We start from the raw sequence: 18777 nt of genomic DNA, 5'->3' as shown, positions 1-18777 counted from the left end.
TGTGAGTGCTCTGTCTGTAGTTTCCCTCATCCATGCATATCCAGGGAGAGATCTTGGAAAAAGACAAACCTGTCAGAGCTGAGATCTCCCCACAGCCTGCCTATAAGCCTCGGTCCACAGGTACACACCTAAACCCTCTGGATTACCAGTGGCAAGATCAAAAGTGCCAAATCTTGAATGCTACATTTTTTTAAAAAAGCAATCAAGATGGTTTATGGTCATCTTCTTCAAAGCGCTTCAAGGATTAAGCGCGACAAGGGAGGGTGATTGAAGTCCTGCGGGCCACATATTCCTGCATATCTGTCCAAATCGGCCAGGAGGCTGATGTTTGCCAAACGCAATGTCAACAGACTGTTCAAGAGGTCTTTGACTATCGTTAAGTGTGATGCTGTCAGATTTCCATGTATGAAAGAAAGCACAAATAAAAAAAACCCACAAGTGTTCAGAAAGATGAGCTTAACGTATATATTGAAAGAGAAAATAAAGTCAAATCAGGTCAATGTCAAGTTTTTGGTTTTTTTTAATGAAAGCAAACTTCTGTAGCTGGTCACACAACCTTTTGGTTCAGTGAGGGATTTAGAAGACCGGTGTGGAAATCTATACCTGAATTAACTACTGCTCTTCCCTTCCCACTTGACCCTCCCTCGTCGTCTCCTTGAAAAGTGCTGTATCGCTCGCAGTGCTCCTATTTTTTACTGATTGATTGATTTTATTCGATTTTTTTGAGGTCCTGTTCTGACCAGACTTCAAACACGGAGAGAACGCTCCAAAAAAATGTACGCCAAAAATGCTGACTTTAATTTGATTACATGTAAATCTCCCGTGTAGTGTTGTTACATAACTACAATGTCAAACATTACATTTAATGTTAATGCAATGAACTTGATTGGTATACATTCAGTTTATCAAACACTGTCTCCTTATTAATTATTAGAATGTTTGATTTTATGTATCTTTTAGTTACATTTTACTCAAAATTATTACCTTTTTTTTTTGAGTGAATGAAGATTTTGAAAAGCTGATACAACCATGTGATCTCCCTGGATAGTGACTCAGACACCAAAAAAAATGTTTTTAGTTAAGGTGTCGGCATTGTTCAAGGCTCACAGATGCACATCAGAAGTAATACCAAGGCCGTGGTAATTATTGTTTTTTTAACCATTACAACAAATTTGTACAGGCTAATAGTGCCAATACAGATCCTCTTGTGCTGCAGATACACAATGAATACGATTAAAATGGGGCTTTGTGGTAGGACCTGAACGGAGCAGCAGTGATGGATCATAAACACCGATACACAGGAAGATACTCCTGAGTGATAGCCGAATTCAAACAGGTATGTTTTTGTTTGTTTGTTTGTGCTTTTCATGTGTAAAGTTGGTTTACTTTGAAACAAGTATATCCTCTAACAGTTAATCATGCAAAATTTTAATTTTATATAATTACAATTACAATAAACCTAATTAATGTATTGAATGAGAGAGTATAAAGTTAGGAAGCCTCTCCCTGAGCCTGGTCCTGCCGGAGGTTTCCTCCTGTTAAAATTCAGTATTTCCTTCCCAGTGTTGCTAAATGTTTGCTCGCAGGGGGTCATATGATTGTTGGGGTTTTCTCTGTATTATTGTAGGACCTTTATCTTACTATATAAAACATCTTGAGGTGACTGTTGTTGGGATTTGGCACTATATAAAGAAAAGAAAATGGAAGAGAAGTGAATATGACTGAATATTGTGCTGATCTGTGTGTGTCGAGGTGACGCAGCATATATATGTTGTGTACTACGATCATAGAAATTGTGTATTACTTCTATAACATGTGCTATAAATATCCCTCTCACTGAATGTCTCTAACCACACACACTGTCATGAAGACAGCTGGGCAAAGACTGTGTGTAATTGCCAGTAGAAGAAAAGCTGTCACAGTTTGAGGTTAGCTCACGTCCTGTTAAATCTTCATTTAGCGTCGCCTTCCCTCTGACTTCTTTAAACCCCCTGATCTGTAAGCCCCAGCTTTCCTCTGAGTAATGAGAAACAGGGAAAGCCCAAGGGGAGCATGCTGGTCCTCATGATAACCCAGTGATTGAAATGGAAGGCACTGTATACATATTGTATTACTAGAACTAATGTTAAGGAGCTTTGGACAAATTGGCGTGTGAAATATTGGTCTATATGGTAATGGTGGCTGTGAGATACATTTTCCTTCAGAAAACAGAGTGTAAGCAGGCTTGCTTTCTGCTGTATGATGTATTGCTTTCATTATTTTGCCATCCAGAGCAAATGAAAATCCTGTAATCATTTCTGAGTTTGGACTGTTGGAAGTCCTTTCACCTTCACAGGCAACAGTGGAGAGAATCAAACAAGCTGAACATTTTTGTGGCGACTTCCCCGCTTTGATTTTCTCCTACGATACATCGGCATCACAAAAAAGGGCTTGCTATTAGCAAAAGAAACACAGTGCAGCTGGTTACATTACCACTGACCTTTAGTAACACTGTGCAGTCCTAGCAAAGGACAAACAAAAAGTTAAGTGGGTCCAACTTAATGATTGCCCCAGTTTCCAATGAGGCACCACAAAGGAGCATCTCTAGTGGGCATACATAGGCTAGGCCACCTAGCAAAAGTCTAGAGACTGTGTACAAAATGTGCAAAGATGTACTACGTTTGTATATTTTCAGTGAATCAGGTGCAAAATGTTTAAAAGTTGACCTTGGTGTAAGGTTAAGTCCACAGGGTTATTGAGAATATGGTGATTATTTTGTGTGTTATGTATTTTTATTGTGTAGTGGTGTAGATTAGCCATGAAACTCGCTATTAGCAGCTAAAGCTAATTCACCGTTCCGTGTGGAGACCACGTGACTCTGTGGTAATTGTTTATATGTACCTAACTGTAACCACAATAGCTTTTACTCATTTTGATTTCATGTATTTGTTGTTTTGAGATCACAACAGGCCACTGACTGTAACGCAGTGCACCTAGAATAAGTCAGGAGACTATGCAATGACGTGCCATGTCTGTATATTTCCAGATCATGGAGTAAAGACAGACTCATAAAGCCACACTGGTTTTATTTAATTTTAATCCAAATGTGCAGCACTTACAATGCAATCACATAAAGTCAGTCAGTTCAAAATCATCCCAGCGCTCTTATTGCACTCTCAGTCGATGGCACGAGTACGCTCATTGAAAATATCTGCATATTGTGAGTCTGTGAATAAACTACAAACACGATTAGATTTGTGAGCCAGTGTGGCTGATGAACACAAAAACCTAAAAACACAAAAGCTGTCCTTCAATTTGAAGCATTCTCAAAGATGACAATAGGAGAGGCCGTGAGCCGTGAAATGAATGAGCAATCGCTTCTGTTGTCACTATTTGTTTACTAGTTTCAATATTTAGCCCGTCCAAGTGACTCATGCTCATCTACTGTATCACCACGGACTTCATTTATAGCTCACTCATTAGGCACGGTGGAAATGAATCAGGGCCACAATTTTAAAATCAAGCGACTCTTCTGTGCTGTGCAAAGCAGCCTCGGGGCACCGATATAGCAGTTCCTTGAACTGGAAGGCCATTAGGTACATACACGAGGAGCAGGGACAACAAGGACACAGTGTCACTGAAATGCAAAGCAACTGAAAGCATTATGTAAGTGGAGAGTGTCATGAAGGTCATCCCAGCTTATTTACCTGTGCCACTAACGAGCTCACAAGGTAACAGGTTCTGTAATACTGACGTTTGTTTCAGCCGTAGGCAGTGAGTCCGACGGTTTTCACCTACAGCAGGGCAACGACTCAGAGGCTGTCATGCCTTTCGTCCAAGACTGAAACCTCTCAGCTGCTATAACTTGGATTGTAAAGACATTCACGGTCCACTAAATGGGGCAAAATTACATGTGACTGCAATACTGCAATAACCAAATAATGCTCATAGGTGTGGTAGGGTTTATGGGTGATTTACAAAAGCTAAACTGTTTTGTAGTCAGTTCATTTCGATATCAAGCACAGAAAATAGGACTTTTTTGCACTAAATGTTGGCTTAATTAGCACGCAATTACATGTCATAAAGGAAATCACAGAAATACACATGCAACAGGGTGAGTTGCAAAAGATTTCCCATCTCTTACATGCATATTTATCACTGTACACTCTCTATAAACACAACCCAGTTTGGTTCAATGAACAGTAATAATGTTGCTAATCTTGTCCTGCAGTGCTACTGTGACACTCACATTTTTAGGTTTTGAATGACTTTAACGACTTTTAGAATTACTGCCTGGATTCTGGTCCAGACATCAGTCCCCTAATTATGATTTTTTGAAGCATTTCAGATGCTTGGCATGATGATGCAGTGGTTAGCACTTGCACTTCTTAGCGAGAAGGTTCTGGGCTTGAACCTCCTGGAAAGCTGATGTCTTCCTGTTTGGAGCTGCGTCTCCTCTCTGTACCTGCATTGGTTTCTCTCCACAATCCAAAGACAATGGTCCTTTCATTCAAGGTTCTTCTGCTGCCCATCTTCTGCTGTGTTGTGTCATTGTTTAGAGCTTAGTTCATATACTTCCACTGCAATCCAAAGGATTTATTAGCATGTGTGGTCAGAGGCTGAAAAAGTTGTGAACATTCACAAAAAGCAGAAGCTAGAAATGGAAATCACAGCAGCGATGCTGCTTCTGTTATTTCTAGTAGTACATGTCCTGTTTGTGAAACTAGAACTACTTGCAAAGGTAAATTTTTGGCACATTAACAAATGAAACAATCACTTGATAGAAAAAATGAGAAAATTTACGGGATTGTAAAAAGTATATAAATTACATCCTTGTACAAATGCATAATGAGTCATTCAGTTTGTATGATGGAAGTGTGATTTGTGGTCAGCAGGTTTTGTTGCTACAAGTCAAAACCTCTATGAAAACAACAGTTGCATGATGGAGTGTGTCACAATACTTCAACACTAAAGATTTTTATTTATATTAAGCGAGAAAATAAATTATAAAAAGACACAATGATAACACTGTAAATATCTTTGCAAACTTTTGTACAGTAATGGTTTCAGAGAAGCCATCTCTCTGCTCCAGTGTTTAAAGTGTGCAGTCCAATTGCCAAAAAAGGGAAACGGAATACAAAATGACAAAATCATTACTACACAGTTACTGTGGTAGTTCTGTGTAGTACTGGACATGAGACATGTTTTGCAATTTTGCCTCTGTGCACCCCCATTTAGGAATTACAGCCTTTAAAAAAAAAAAAAAAATACATACAGTTCTTAATTTCCAGGAACTTGAAAGTTAGTTTTCAAGTTCTGCTGAGGCCTCTTCCCTCTATTCTATGACAAATTAGCCCAGGGTGTCAAACATAAGGCCCCGGGGCCAGATTTGGCCTGGCAAAGAGTCCAAATCAGGACCCACTCTATGGTTTTGGGAAGGAGGTCATAATTTTTAGACTATATTTTCTTGCATTTTACAGCTTTTGCTACATTCATACTACATCAAAGTAATTAAGCAACAGAAAAACAATTGGATGACCAAAGTTTCTGTCTTTTTAATATCTACTTTAGAAATTTGAGGGAGGAAATTCAGTAAGAAAAGAAAATTGTTGTGAATTAAAAAACTTTCTCTTTTCTAATTAAAAGACAGTCTGGGCAATCAGCTATCAAAACCTTTTCCGTAATTTTACACATTTATGTCTTTGAATTTAACTCCAAAGAGTGATGCTTTTAAATTTACTATAGCAGCTTTTCTCTATCAAGTAGAAAACCTGAGACGTACAGTTAAAGTTGTACTTTTCCCCCCTTATATTCAGATATATCAGGTTTTAAATGTGTAGTTCAACTTCTTTACACTGATAGTAAGGGGAGTTTAAGTTGTTACGCCCTAAGGCAACAGTTGTTGTGAATTGGCACCTTATAACTGAAACTGAATTGAACTGAATAACAACAAATTGGGCTGTATTTGAACACATCCCTGAAACTGAAACTGGACAGATAAGATGTGGAGATGTTTCCAAGTGTTTAATTATTTGGCAGCTGGTCACTCTCAACTCTCAATTTGAGATCCGAAGGCCTGGAAGACCACATGAGACAACTACAGCGGATGATCACAGAATTCTTTCCATGGTTAAGAAAAAATGCTTCAAAATATGTAGCAAAGTCAAAAAGGAAATTTCGGGGAGGGATGTTTATCACTGATAAACTCTACAATCAAGAGATGCCATCCTGAATGTAAACACAGAGGTGCTGGTACAAAGTCTTGGTGACACTAAAGAGCAGGAAGTCCAGATCATATTTTACACGTACAAGAGCCTGAAAAGTTCTGGGAAAAAAATCTTTTGGTAGATGAAAAAAAATCAACTTGTACTAGAATGATGGGATGAGAAAAATATGAAGGAGGAAAGAAACAACTCAAGATCTGAAGCTTATCACATCATCTGTCAAACATGGTGGAGGCACGTTACGGCACAGGTGTGCGTGGCTGCCACTGGGACCACGTCAATGCTAGCGCTGCACGATTATGGCTAAAATGACAATCCTGATTATTCTGATCAATACTGACATCACAACCATTCATTGTTTTCCCCCAAATGTAAAAAAATTGCAGTAAAATAAAATTAGTATTTATTCACATAAATTCGGTAAATCTCTCAGAAAAATATCAAATATTAACTCCAAATTAAACAAACAGGGTGTTGCTTTCACTTTTAAATGGTGCTTAATTCCTGTTAATTAACTGAGATGATATTCTCTTACCAAAGTGTCATATAGTAAGTCTGATCTTGTGACAATCCAAGTCACGTCATCTTAAATTTAATGGTTTTATTTGGTGTGATTTCACTGCAGAATATGCTGTTGTTTTATTAAAATACTTACTATACTACTTAATATTAGTAATAATTCTTATTTACTTATTTACGTAGGATTAATTCGATATTTTGCTTTATTTTTGTGGATTTGGATGAATATATTTAGTGTATATTTTTAATTCTGGAATCAAGTTTGACCGAAACCTGTTTAGAGTTCCAGCTGTTACACACGTGTGTTTTTACAGCATTTTCTTGTATGTGTATTTAAGGGTGTTTGCATTCGGGCTCTTTTTTATTTCCCTTCAGTATTACACTAAATCGGGTTGTTCCACACGGCCTGTGGTGTTGGTACATGTGTGTGGGCCAGAGTACACATGCATTTCAGTGTGTGTGTCTGCTTGTGCTCCATGTGTTTGGCAGCGAGCACTGTTGCGCACTGGCAGGTCGGACTGTGACATCTCCAGTACATTAACACTCCACACAACACATCTGCACTTTGCAAACTCTCCCCGTCTCACACTTCAGCTTTTCTCTCTCTCGTTTCCATTTTCTCCCCTCACCTTCCCCGTCTCTCTCTCTCTCTCTCATCATCATTGTCGTTCTCCCTCTCTTTTTCTTGTCAAACCTGCCAGAGTTTTTGGTGGCGAGTGTTTGAGCTGCGGCTCAGAATGCTAACGGAGCGGTTTTTGCGAGTCTCTGAGGAGACAGGGACAAGCGCTGGACAGAGAAAATTAATAACAGACTGGGGCGGTCGAGTACAAACAAATAAATATGACCGCTCTATCTCGTTGTGCCAGAGGGTTGGGAGATGTGTGTTTGGAGGGTGTACTGGGAGAACCAGGCAGGCGGTCGGCAACAGCAGCTTAAATTTGCCAAGCATTGCAGTCGTAATGGGCCATTTGCTCATTGGAAAGGGTTCAAGAGTTCTCTTACGCAACAAGAGGAAGAGCGCTCAGCAAATGTGTAGGGAAGTAAACATGTTCCCTTCTGTTTGTGGATGAGGCCAAGGCATCCACCTATGCCTCGCAGTCGATGTTCTCCCTCTTATTTAAAACACTTGGAAAGAACAAAGCCACTTAGAGCAAGGACTTGTTTTCAGCCCGAACTGCGTTCCCTGGCTTCAACACGGTTCAGCGTAACCTGCTTTGAATTTGTAACCTGGGATAACTTTGACGTCAGTCGCAGTCCTTTCATATTTCCGATAAAATGTGTGGAACTTCACGATGATTGTCAGCTGCTTATTTCTCGCTTCGTCACCGTCCAGTCGGCGTGACTCGATGCTGCTGTGCACCCAATCTGTCCGATCAGAGGGATTTATCGCACCATCCATCTAAAAACATACTTCACACATATGCTCCGCGCATGAGCCTGAGAAAAGCGACAGTGGAGGTGCTGAGAAAAAACAAAAACAAAAAACCCAAAACCCTGACAATCTGTCACCTATCACAACCCATATCGCTCCCTTGCAAGGGCGAAAGTGGTAAAACGCATTACAAGAGATGTGTCAAGAGCATTCTGCGGTTTGTGTGAGTGGCCTGTGTCAGGTAATCCCCTGATGGGTATTTGGTGAGGCTGCAGAGATGCGACTGCCAACATGAATAGAGGAGGCGATGGCAGCGTCGTCGAGTGGTTTTTCTCAGGGAATATCTCTGAAGGAACCAGACACAGTTTTATGGACGGCAGGTCAATTTCTCTGCTCTTCCCGCTGCTTTCACAACACGCTTTGGGAAGAATTTTCGTTTTAAATTTATGACATGCAGATGTTTAAACTGGGGAGCAAACACAGAGAGAAATAAATAAAGAAAGAGTCATTCTTTTGAGAAGTGTGAGCCTCAAATCATTGAGGCAATAGCTCAGCTCATAACACAAATTGAGTGGCACTATTAATGACTGTAACCTGAGAGTAAAAAGATCAGTTTTAAGCAGAAAAGACAGTAAAAAGCACCGAGGTTAAAGGAAAACTGTTCCAGATTCAGCGTGACATCTCAAAAGAAATTCCAACAAACCCAAAGATGTTTATACTTGGTTTGTATCCAGAAGGACAAGGTTGTAATAACAGTAAAAAAAGTCAGCAGAGATTGATGAACCTCAGTTTTAACCCTTTAATGCCAAGTGTATCACACACTACATTGCCAAAGGCATTCACTCTTCTGGGTTCACACACATGAACTTGAATGACATCCCATCCTTTAATCCGTAGGACTTAATATAATGTCAGCCCACCATTTGTTAGCTATAACAGCTTAAACTCTTTTTTTTTTCTTTTTTAACTTTCTCCTCTTAGGAGGATCAAAACGTATCAGAAGCAGCCAGTTTCTTTACTTACTCTGAGCGTACTTTTGCCAGAAAGTGCTCCTTTTTTAAATAAAACATGTGTGTATATATGTATGTATATTTATATACACTACAAATATTACTCTTGTTGATAGGAGTCCTTTTTTTTTTAAACTCAGCTTAAACTCTGCTGAGAAGGTTTAGGAGTATTTATGGGAATTTTTCACTACTCTTCCAGAAGCGCATCGGTGAGGTCAGACACTGATGTTGGACGACATGGCTTGGCTCGCAGGCTCCAATCCAACTCAACTTGCTGCAAAAGTGTTCCCTCAGGTTGAGGTGAGGACTCTGTGCAGGCCAGTCAAGTTCTTCTACACCAAACTCCCTCATCCATGTCTCTTTATGGATCTCGCTTTGTTCACTGGTGCGCAGTCGTGTTGGAGCAGGAAGGGGCCGTAAACAAACTGTTCCCACAAAGTTGGGAGCATAAAATTGTCCAAAATATCTTCTTGTGCTGAAGCATTAAGAGTTCCTTTCACTGGAACTAAGGGGCCGAGCCCAACTCCTGAAAAACAACCCCACACCATAATCCCCCCTCCACCAAACTTGACGCTTGGCACAATGCAATCAGACAAGTACTGTTCTCGTGGCAACCACCAAACCCAGACCCTTTCATTGGATTGTCAGAGAAGCATAAGATATGTGTTTTATTGTCAACGGTTGCCTGTAGTGCACAAACTAATGAAAACTAATGAGAAAAATTGGGGCATGGATGGATGACGAATGCTTCAGTGTTTTTTTCTAAATGCAGTGGTTTAAAAACAGAACTGTGTGGTACCTAGCCTGGTTACACAACTCATACAAATAGTTCAAAAGTCTAACACGAAGAATGAGCAATCTGAACATTTTGCTTTACACTTCTTTCCTCCTTGTAGTTCAGTAGCATCCAGCATTTACTTCGACTGCTTTGCATTCACCTGTATATCCTAAAGAAGTCTTTCATACCCGGATTTTTCCTGACTTTAGGAAAGGCATGATGCGGATTGCAGGAGGTGGGTGGATACAGATCTAAGCACAACTGGTTCATTTAAAGTTCAGGTATTGATTCTGCCTGATCCTTATTTGACAGAAATTTGTGCTGCTTTGCTCATATTTCAAAATATTTGATGAACAAAGATGTATCTTACTTAAAACTGTTTTTATTAAAATGACTTTCCTTTGATCGAGGTTTTATTGTAGATGTTTTATTCACCGATTTTAAGATGTATTTCTTAATTACAGTTTTTCCACAGTTTGAGTGGACTCAGTATCTGTTTGGTATGGTATGATATTTGTGCAGAGAGACAAAAAAAAAGCCCAATTTCTTTCGGGCAGATGGCAGCCCGACTCAAACTGGGATGTGCACTTGTTTCAGTAGATTTGAGGAGATGGTTGCTGCCAGTGGCAAACAGCCTGTAGTGCTTTTTGCTGGAGGGAATAGCGAGTCTTCGTATGAATCTCTTGCTCATGTTAAAGTAGAGAAACTGAGTGACAGACTTCTCTAAACTGTCGCTGCCACTGTTATAGGTTATTTTTTCTGTGAGCAGCCCATAGCAGTATGATAATAGACAACAGCCTTTTCATAAAGCAGCAAATGACTCACAGACAGACACCAAGTGTGTGACGCACGGCTTTGAGACGGTGCTCCATGCAGATGGTGGAGGGGGGAAACATTATGTACAAAAACAGCTTGTGTTTTTTATATTTAAGGTTTAACAATAATTCACTGCATACACTTCTTACCCCTCAACAAGAGTCCTGTTGGCCAAACGGATGCAGTGTTCCCAGAGGACGTTGGACACAGGCAGGGGGATGCGCACATGTCTGGAAACTTCACCCAGCCGCTTGTTAAATTGCTCAAACTCCTGATGAGGCGGGGAGAAAGAAAAGGTGAACACATTCCCGTGAGTACAACACGACGCAGCAGAAAAACAAATCGCTGGTCTTTTACCAAAAAAAGTATATGTGGTCAGGAAAATATTTTATACAATTGGTCATATTTCGCTAAAAAGTACCATAACTTTCATATCAACATATAAACAACACGCGGCTCATTAAAAAAGGCATTTTAATTAACAGATTCCTATATTTCTATATTACTACAGCTACAATTAGGTCTAAACACAAAAATCTCACTATGGACACTACATTATTCAGCCAAACGCTTCCACCTAACCATCACAGATTAGCCAGAAAAAGAAAATAACGTCTTAATATGGATTATGCAGAATTTTAGGTCTCTACTGTTTCTACAATAAACACAAACAAAACTGAAGAGATGAAAGTTTTTGACATTTTTCTTGCATTCTTGTTATTCTATTGTGCATCTACTTGTGCATTTCAAAAATCCATCATACATTTTGAATATAAAATAAACAGAAGCTTGCCCTTTCTAAAAAAGATGACTTGGATTTGGTATCACACTGAAGTTGGATGAAAGTATGTTTCTTTTTCATATTTAAGCTTTAACGTGTGTGAAACTATTCACCTGATTTAGACCGTTAAAGGATATGATGCAGCTTGTTTTTTAATAAGCTAAACATTTGTCCCCTACCTGCAAACTTTGGTTTCTAGAAACCTCCAAATCTGCTGTCAGAGATCAGACTTACAAATAATTACGGGACTTCCAAGTATCTGTCCTTCTATGTTAACTTGATCTGCATGCACTCCAGAGAGCATAATACCAAAAACTTTGAAGGGCCTCGCTCAACTAGTTTTCCAGATAGTAGATTTCTGAAATGGCCCCTCAACACAATGACACGAGAAAAAAAAAGCGTCACTATCTTTATCCCTTAAAATGACCTGATGAACTGAGATGTAATGACCTTGTTGGATTCTAACTGGAAGACGTAAACAAAACAAAAAGTTGTCATGAACAACACTTCAAGGATTTCCTTTGATTCTCTCTTACACGCTGCCTCAAGAAACAGCATTTGAGTTTTCCTTTAAACCATTCAGCTTAAATTATACATCCAAAATAGTGATTATAAGTAAATCAGATCAATCTCGGCTAAATTATTGTTTTTTTCCACCAGTGTAAGCAGCCGGCAGGATGTGTGGGTTACTTTCCTGAAACTCTAACAGAGCTAAGTAATAATTCTGCCGTCTGCACTGATGGAAGCAAAGCATGCTGACGTACAGTAGTGAAGAGCGCGGGGGCTGCACGTATGAAGCTGTCGAGCCACAAATCATGCGCAAAAACAAATCATTTGGGCGCCGGTGAATACTGTACTCCAGTCTGACAGCATCCCAAGGTGAATACAAGCTCTAACAGCATGTTAACAGTCATCACACCACCGCTATAAGCGCCACGGTGTGGTGCTTCTTGTCTGTATGCATAAAAAAAAACACACACACATGCACGCACACACACTCCAGTTGTATAGACCAGCATCTAAAATGTTATTCTGATTCATTTTCTGTTACTGCCTTCCAAAAACAAACTGCAGTACCTAGGTAAGTATGTAAATACAACACATGCAGATTAAGAATGTAAATAAATTCATAAAATATGCAAGTATTAAATTACATTTTTAAATTGCATCATTATAGAAAAAAAATTAACCTGAACCTTAATGCATGTTCCCATTAATTTTACACCCTGAAATGAAATGTTACTCATTCACAGCCTCACAATAGACTCTGACTCAAGCATTTTGTCAATGAAGTCATTCTGAGGCTTCGGCATGTCTTTGCCACTTTATATGCAAATGAGCGCCATTGTTGAATGCTGGGGATCAACCTGAATTCATGAATATAATATTGCTGTGTGCGCGCTACAACAAAACTCAGCACCACTTATTTCAATCACGTAACACAACCCGCATGCATTATGACCGTCTTGACACGATGACGGGGGAGGCTATTAGCACCTGATGGAAAACTACACGCGTATACGATGTCTGTCCACGTCTGTTCGAGTCACTAAGCGGTTCAGCCATCAGCTTTCTAAGACCTGATTTGCTGCGGACTCTGTTATGTATGATTTTGCCTCTGCTTGATGCTGCTCTGTTTATGGCTTCGCACCGCAGCGAGCCCCTCGCACCTTTCTTTCTCTTAGTGTCAGAAGCAGGAAAAATGTGTCCTTTACCCCGCCGTGCAAGTTTATAAAAGAATAAGTAGCCAGCATGAATAAAGACACACATTTAGAAGAAACTTTCTCATTCTAAAAATACTTCTGGGAGCAGTGAGCTCAGATGTCTTTAACAAAGCAGAAAACTTCAGGAGAGATCTGCATTTGGCTCTTAACAGCTCACCCATATAATAAATTATTCACCCCCATCCCAAATAATTGATATTAAAGGTCCCTGAATTAACTTTGAGTCAAGGAGGAGAACAATGACCTTCACAGTTTCAGACTTTAAAAGAATAAGAGCTAATGCTTAGTGTACTGATGGCAGAAGGATAACGCAGATGATTTTTTATGAGTGCAACAAAGACACAATGTGTGGAGGGGGAGGGATGCCTGCTAGATAAAAGTAAATCTAATACAGCTGCTTTGTGTTCTATTTTTGTGTAGCGTGGATATTGCATGACACTGAGAGGACACGGTATCTGTTTGGGAAAAGTAATAAGCACTGAGATCTTTGTGGACTTTTCTTTGCTATAAAATGCACAAAAAAGGAATAAAAGGTTTTAAAAAGGGCACCAAGTAGTCTCAGAATCATTTATATTCACCTTGCTAAGTCAAGAGTCTTAAAGATATGAATGATGCAGAAACCCTAATGAGGTATTTGCATGATATCTTTATGAAATGTGAGTAAAAGCTGCTTCAACAATGTCTCCAGCCTCGTCTTTGAACACAAGCTGTTTGCAGCATTATCTTAAGCATCGTCACAATGACTGAAATACTGTATACAAAGCAGTTAAAGCCAGTTATCAGATGTAATGTCGGGTTTGTGCTGATGGAAAGCAAAAGCGGCTGCACGCATGCCGACAGCGTTATGAAATATTCGTGAGATTTTCTCTATTGATTGACAGAAACAGGAGCATCAAAGTTCAATGACATGACAGCAGGTGACCTCAGCATTACAGAGCACTTTACTTTCAGCTCATTGTTTTGGTTTTCAGTGCAGCCACTAAACCTCTGTGGTTTTTTCACTCTTCACCAGAGAAATGTGGCCATCCTGGCAAAAAGAGTAAATATTAGACTTAATGGGAGTGATGCAAAGCTTCACATAAATATGTGTACTTGAGAAATTCCACACTGGGAAACTGAGAGAGCACCAAAGATTTAATATATTATTAACAGAAACTTGCTCTTAAAAAAAAAAAAGAATGAAGTTGATTTGGATTTATTGAATATCATATTGAAGTTGGATGAAAACATTGTTTATTCCATATTTAAGCGTTAATATGTGCATAACCCTTAATTGGATTTAGACTGTTTTAAAGAATATGATGCAGGTTGTTTATGAGAGGCTCTAAACAAAATCTCAGTCCCCTACCTGCAACACTGTGGTTTCTACAGGAGCTTCAAATCCGCTGTCCAAATATTTTAGGGACTTCAAGCATCCATCAGTCTATGTTAATGTGAGCTACACTCATAAAGCCATCATACCAAAAGCTTTAAAGGACCTAGCTCAAGTAGTTTTCCAAACAGTGGAATTTTGAAGTGATGGTCAGGTGGGAAGTTTTTGTATGCTTAATAACTTTAGCTGGTTTTTGTCCGTAGTGGGTCAAAAATAGGCTACAGTAACATCAGCATTCGCTTTTCTTATTCGTCGTTACCTTTAACAAGACATCCACATATACATTGTGCTGGGACATTATCTCCCTAATGTCCCATTTAACTCCGGCCATCATGAGCAACATTTGTTCATAGTCGATGGCCTTGGCCGCCACGATCCAGTAAATTGGTTTCCGCAGTTCGCTGGCTGTAGACACCGTCTGAGTGCAGGAAGGAAGGATACATATATGAGAGTTAGTGGATCATTATAGTCAACATATAGATAAGGTATTTTTCAACTGCCTGCTATTCTGCAGGAAGAACAATGTTAAAGTTTCCAATGAGCGAAATCAGGACATGACATTCACTTGATGTTTTGGGTCAAACAGACCCGTCTCTTCATCTGAATTTCAAATGTCAAAGAGACAAAAGAAAAAAAGAAAAAGAAAAAGAAGCAAAGTTATCCATGTGGGTTTGAGTTGGTTTCATTTGTTTTTAAAGAAAACAAAAGGGCACAATTACAATTAAGCAAGTGGAGTGCAGGTGGGAGGGGGAGCACATCCACAACAGTCACACAGCATATTTCACATTGTGCCTTAAATATTAAAAAAGTGAAATCCAAAAGGAAAACACATCCTATAAACCACATATTTAAGTGCATGTGTGGAGAAAATCAATTACAAATAACAAAAAATAACATAATCTCAGCCTTACAAGAGGTTAAAATAAAATAAAAGACAAACTGTTTTCTACAGCTGGAGACGATGTCTGAAATAACCTGACAGCTGTAGCTGACAGTGATGACATGATCAGTTACTGTAATAATTGAGGCCTGTGCCCTCAGAGGAGGCATAACTGTATAGACCAAACAATACCTGGGAATAAAACTGCTGCAGGAAGGGCTTCTTGGCTGCAGGCATCATCGTGTCCAAGTGGGACTGCAAGGACTCAAACTGCTCCGCCAGAAACACACTGACACAACCAAAGAGAAACAGCCTTTAAATTCTGCCCATATGCTCTGAATCATTCTGCTTGTGACACATAAGAAAAGGCAATTACGATGTGTTGTTTTTGTGTTATTAAAGAGTGACAGATCTATTTACAAAAGCTCGTATTACTATTACAAAATCTCTGTTATTCCTGAACAACAGTAAAACATCTCAAATGGAATAAGAAGGTTTTTTTTTTACTTTTTTGTCTCCCTTGATTCTTCTGATCCATTAATTGGATCAAGATTTTAGTCATATGTGCTTAAACCTGAGTTTCCAGCATTTCCTGCTGTTCAATCTCATTTCTTCCCTTGTTGGTCACGTTTTGATGAAATAAACATCAGATTTGATTATTATAATGTAAATTATGGAGTCAGCTGTAATTTTGCTGTAAAAACTTGTCTGACTTCCAAACCTTTAAGTCTCACCTCCCAAAGCAAAGTATTTTCACGTCCGACAAATCAAGCAGCACTTCTATTTGTTTTTTGGGTTTTTTGACAAGGATTGGATTTCAATTATCCTTGAAAAAACACTCAGACCAAAAGAGGTAGCAGAGAGAGAAATACAGGACAGAAAGAAGAAGAAGAAAAAAACAATCAATGCGTTCAGAACTAATACCCCCCCCCTTTGTATCCAGCACTGACTAAATAAAGACCTCTTCACTCAGGCTGATCGATGGCTCTGAAGTGTTACAGTGCATGAAATAAAAAGTGAGTGAACATGTTTATGTGGGCTGAAGTTCAGAGTCCTGACTTTAACAAGGATCATTAATTAAAGAACAACAGGTCTCTGCAGAGATCTTAAATACAGCAGGAAAAAAAAGAGAATAAAACAGGAGAAATTGACTTAATCAGACTAAGACACCAGTCCCAGGTGGGACCTCCACATTCTTTTGCTGCCTCTTGAACCTCCGTTTGGGTGTGAATGCACACACCAATGAAGTGAAAAAAAAAAAGCTGTCCTTAAACCTGCCGACGCCCCTCACTGTGAGCTAAAGGTAACCTGTCGCTAACTGAATTAACTAACCAAATTGGGGTTTTGGAGAAAGATCAGAGAACTAAAAGTCTGAGGCCACAGAAGTGACAGTCACTAAATTTACAGTTCACTTAGATTTCTGCAGTGTAGAAGCAACAAATATTGAATCTTCACAAAATGTATAGTTGGGGGTCTCAAGTGTCAGTGTGTAATTACAGTCTAATGACATAATCCACTGTAACCTGCTCTCTACTGGAAGAAACTCTAAAGCACACGAAGTGTACACACATGATTTAAAGTACAGTGCATCTGCACTAAACGCAACAGACATGGTAGTGTACATGTTTACATGTTAGCGTACATGTTTACATGTTAGCGTACATGTTTACATGTTAGTGTACATGTTTACATGTTAGTGTACATGTTAGCGTACATGTTTACATGTTAGTGTACATGCACACTCACTGGACCTTTTGTTTGGTTCACCTTGCAAATATCTGTTTTGACGCCACTTTGACTCCAGAACTAATTCTTCATAGCCCAGATTCAACAAAGTGCTGCAAACATTCCTCAGAGGATTTGCAGATTTGTCAACTGAACATCCATAATGTGAATCCCCCATTCCGCTACATCCCAAAGGTGCTCTATTGGATCGAGATCAGGTGGCCATTTGAGTACAGTAAACTCCTTCTCGTTTAACATTTGTGTGTACAGAGATGCTATTCTTCTTCTCATTATTTCATTTACCGTTGCCTTCCTATCAGGTTGAAGCAGTCTAGCCATCCTCCTCTGACCTATGACATCAACAAGGCATTTTCACCCAGAGAACTGCCGCTCACTGGATATTTTTCTTCCAGACTGTCTCTGAAAACCCCAGAGATGATGGTGTGGGAAAATCCCAGCAGATCAGCAGTTTGTGAAATACTCAGAGCAGCCAGTCCATCACGTACTAAGTCACTTGCATGGTATGATGCATTGTGTAATCAGCAGATTCGATATTTGTATTAAAAAGCTGTTAAATAGGTGTACCTTAAAAGGGGCCAGTGAGTGCATCTGTGTCATTATTCTTCTAATAGACTCTTGCGGCTATAAATTGAATTTTCTTTTAGATAGGGCGCTTAGGAAAAAAAGATAAATTGCATTCAATTTGCATATTATTAACATCCAAACCCAAACAGAAACCTTTATTTTAAAGCATAATTTAATGTTAATAAATTCACACTAGTTTGGACACTGTATAAAAACAGAATACATTGATTTGCAAATCCCATAAACCCACATTTTATCAACAACAAAACACAGAAAATATATCAAATGCTTAAAGTGACAAAATGCACCATTTAAAAAAAAAAATATTAGCTTGTCTTGAATTTGATGCGAGCAGCACTTCTCAAAAAAAGCTGGGATAGAGGCCATGTTTACCACCGTGTAGCATCCCTTCTTTTAAAAACAGTCGTCATCAAAAACATCTGGAATCTGATGAGAGCAGCTGCTGGACTTTTAGGAGAGGAATGTTGTTCCAGTCTTGTTTGGTAAGATTCAAAATACTCAAAACTCCTGGGTCTATACTGTATTTTTTGACATATGACGCTCCAAATGTTTTCAGTTTGTGAACGGTCTGGACTGCAGGCAGGCCACTTCACTCCCCACTCTTCTACTATGAATTCCTGCTGTTAGAATAACTGCAGTATGCAGCTATTACTGAAATACACATGATTTCCCCCGTAAACGAGCTCATCTGGACGGGAGCATACGTTGTTTTAAAGCTTGTATGTATATCTTTCAGCACTGATGGTGCATTTCCAGATGTGCAAGATGCCGATTCCATATGTGCAGATACACCCCAATACTATCAGACGCCCAGGCTTAAAGTGAGAACTGATAAGAAGCCAGATGGTCCCTCCTCTCTTTAGTCCTTACGATGTACCATCCATGTTTTCCTAAAAGAATTTCAAGTTTCAACTCATCTGAGCCCAGAACAGTTTTCCACTTTGCCTCAGTCTATTTTAAATCATCTTAGCCCAAAGAAAACAGATTTCTC

General features: G+C 39.3%; 1 protein-coding gene across 2 annotated transcripts in view; it reads right to left on the bottom strand.

Annotated features, from left to right (window-relative positions):
- Positions 1-18777, bottom strand: part of vps50 (VPS50 EARP/GARPII complex subunit) — a 122453-nt gene that overhangs the window by 3051 nt on the left and 100625 nt on the right. For both annotated transcript variants that reach the window (XM_040021432.1, XM_040021434.1), the window contains 3 exons: positions 15648-15744; positions 14835-14993; positions 10848-10969 (listed from right to left, as the gene is read on the bottom strand). In XM_040021432.1, coding sequence (XP_039877366.1) covers positions 10848-10969; positions 14835-14993; positions 15648-15744 — 378 coding nt within the window. The remainder of the gene's footprint in view (positions 1-10847; positions 10970-14834; positions 14994-15647; positions 15745-18777) is intronic.

The sequence above is a fragment of the Simochromis diagramma genome, unplaced genomic scaffold (genome assembly GCF_900408965.1).
Source record: "Simochromis diagramma unplaced genomic scaffold, fSimDia1.1 OVJJ01000753.1, whole genome shotgun sequence".
In the NCBI taxonomy this organism is placed as follows: domain Eukaryota; kingdom Metazoa; phylum Chordata; class Actinopteri; order Cichliformes; family Cichlidae; genus Simochromis; species Simochromis diagramma.
The sequence above is the reverse complement of the archived record's forward strand: the minus strand, read 5'-3'. Positions and strand labels throughout refer to the sequence as shown.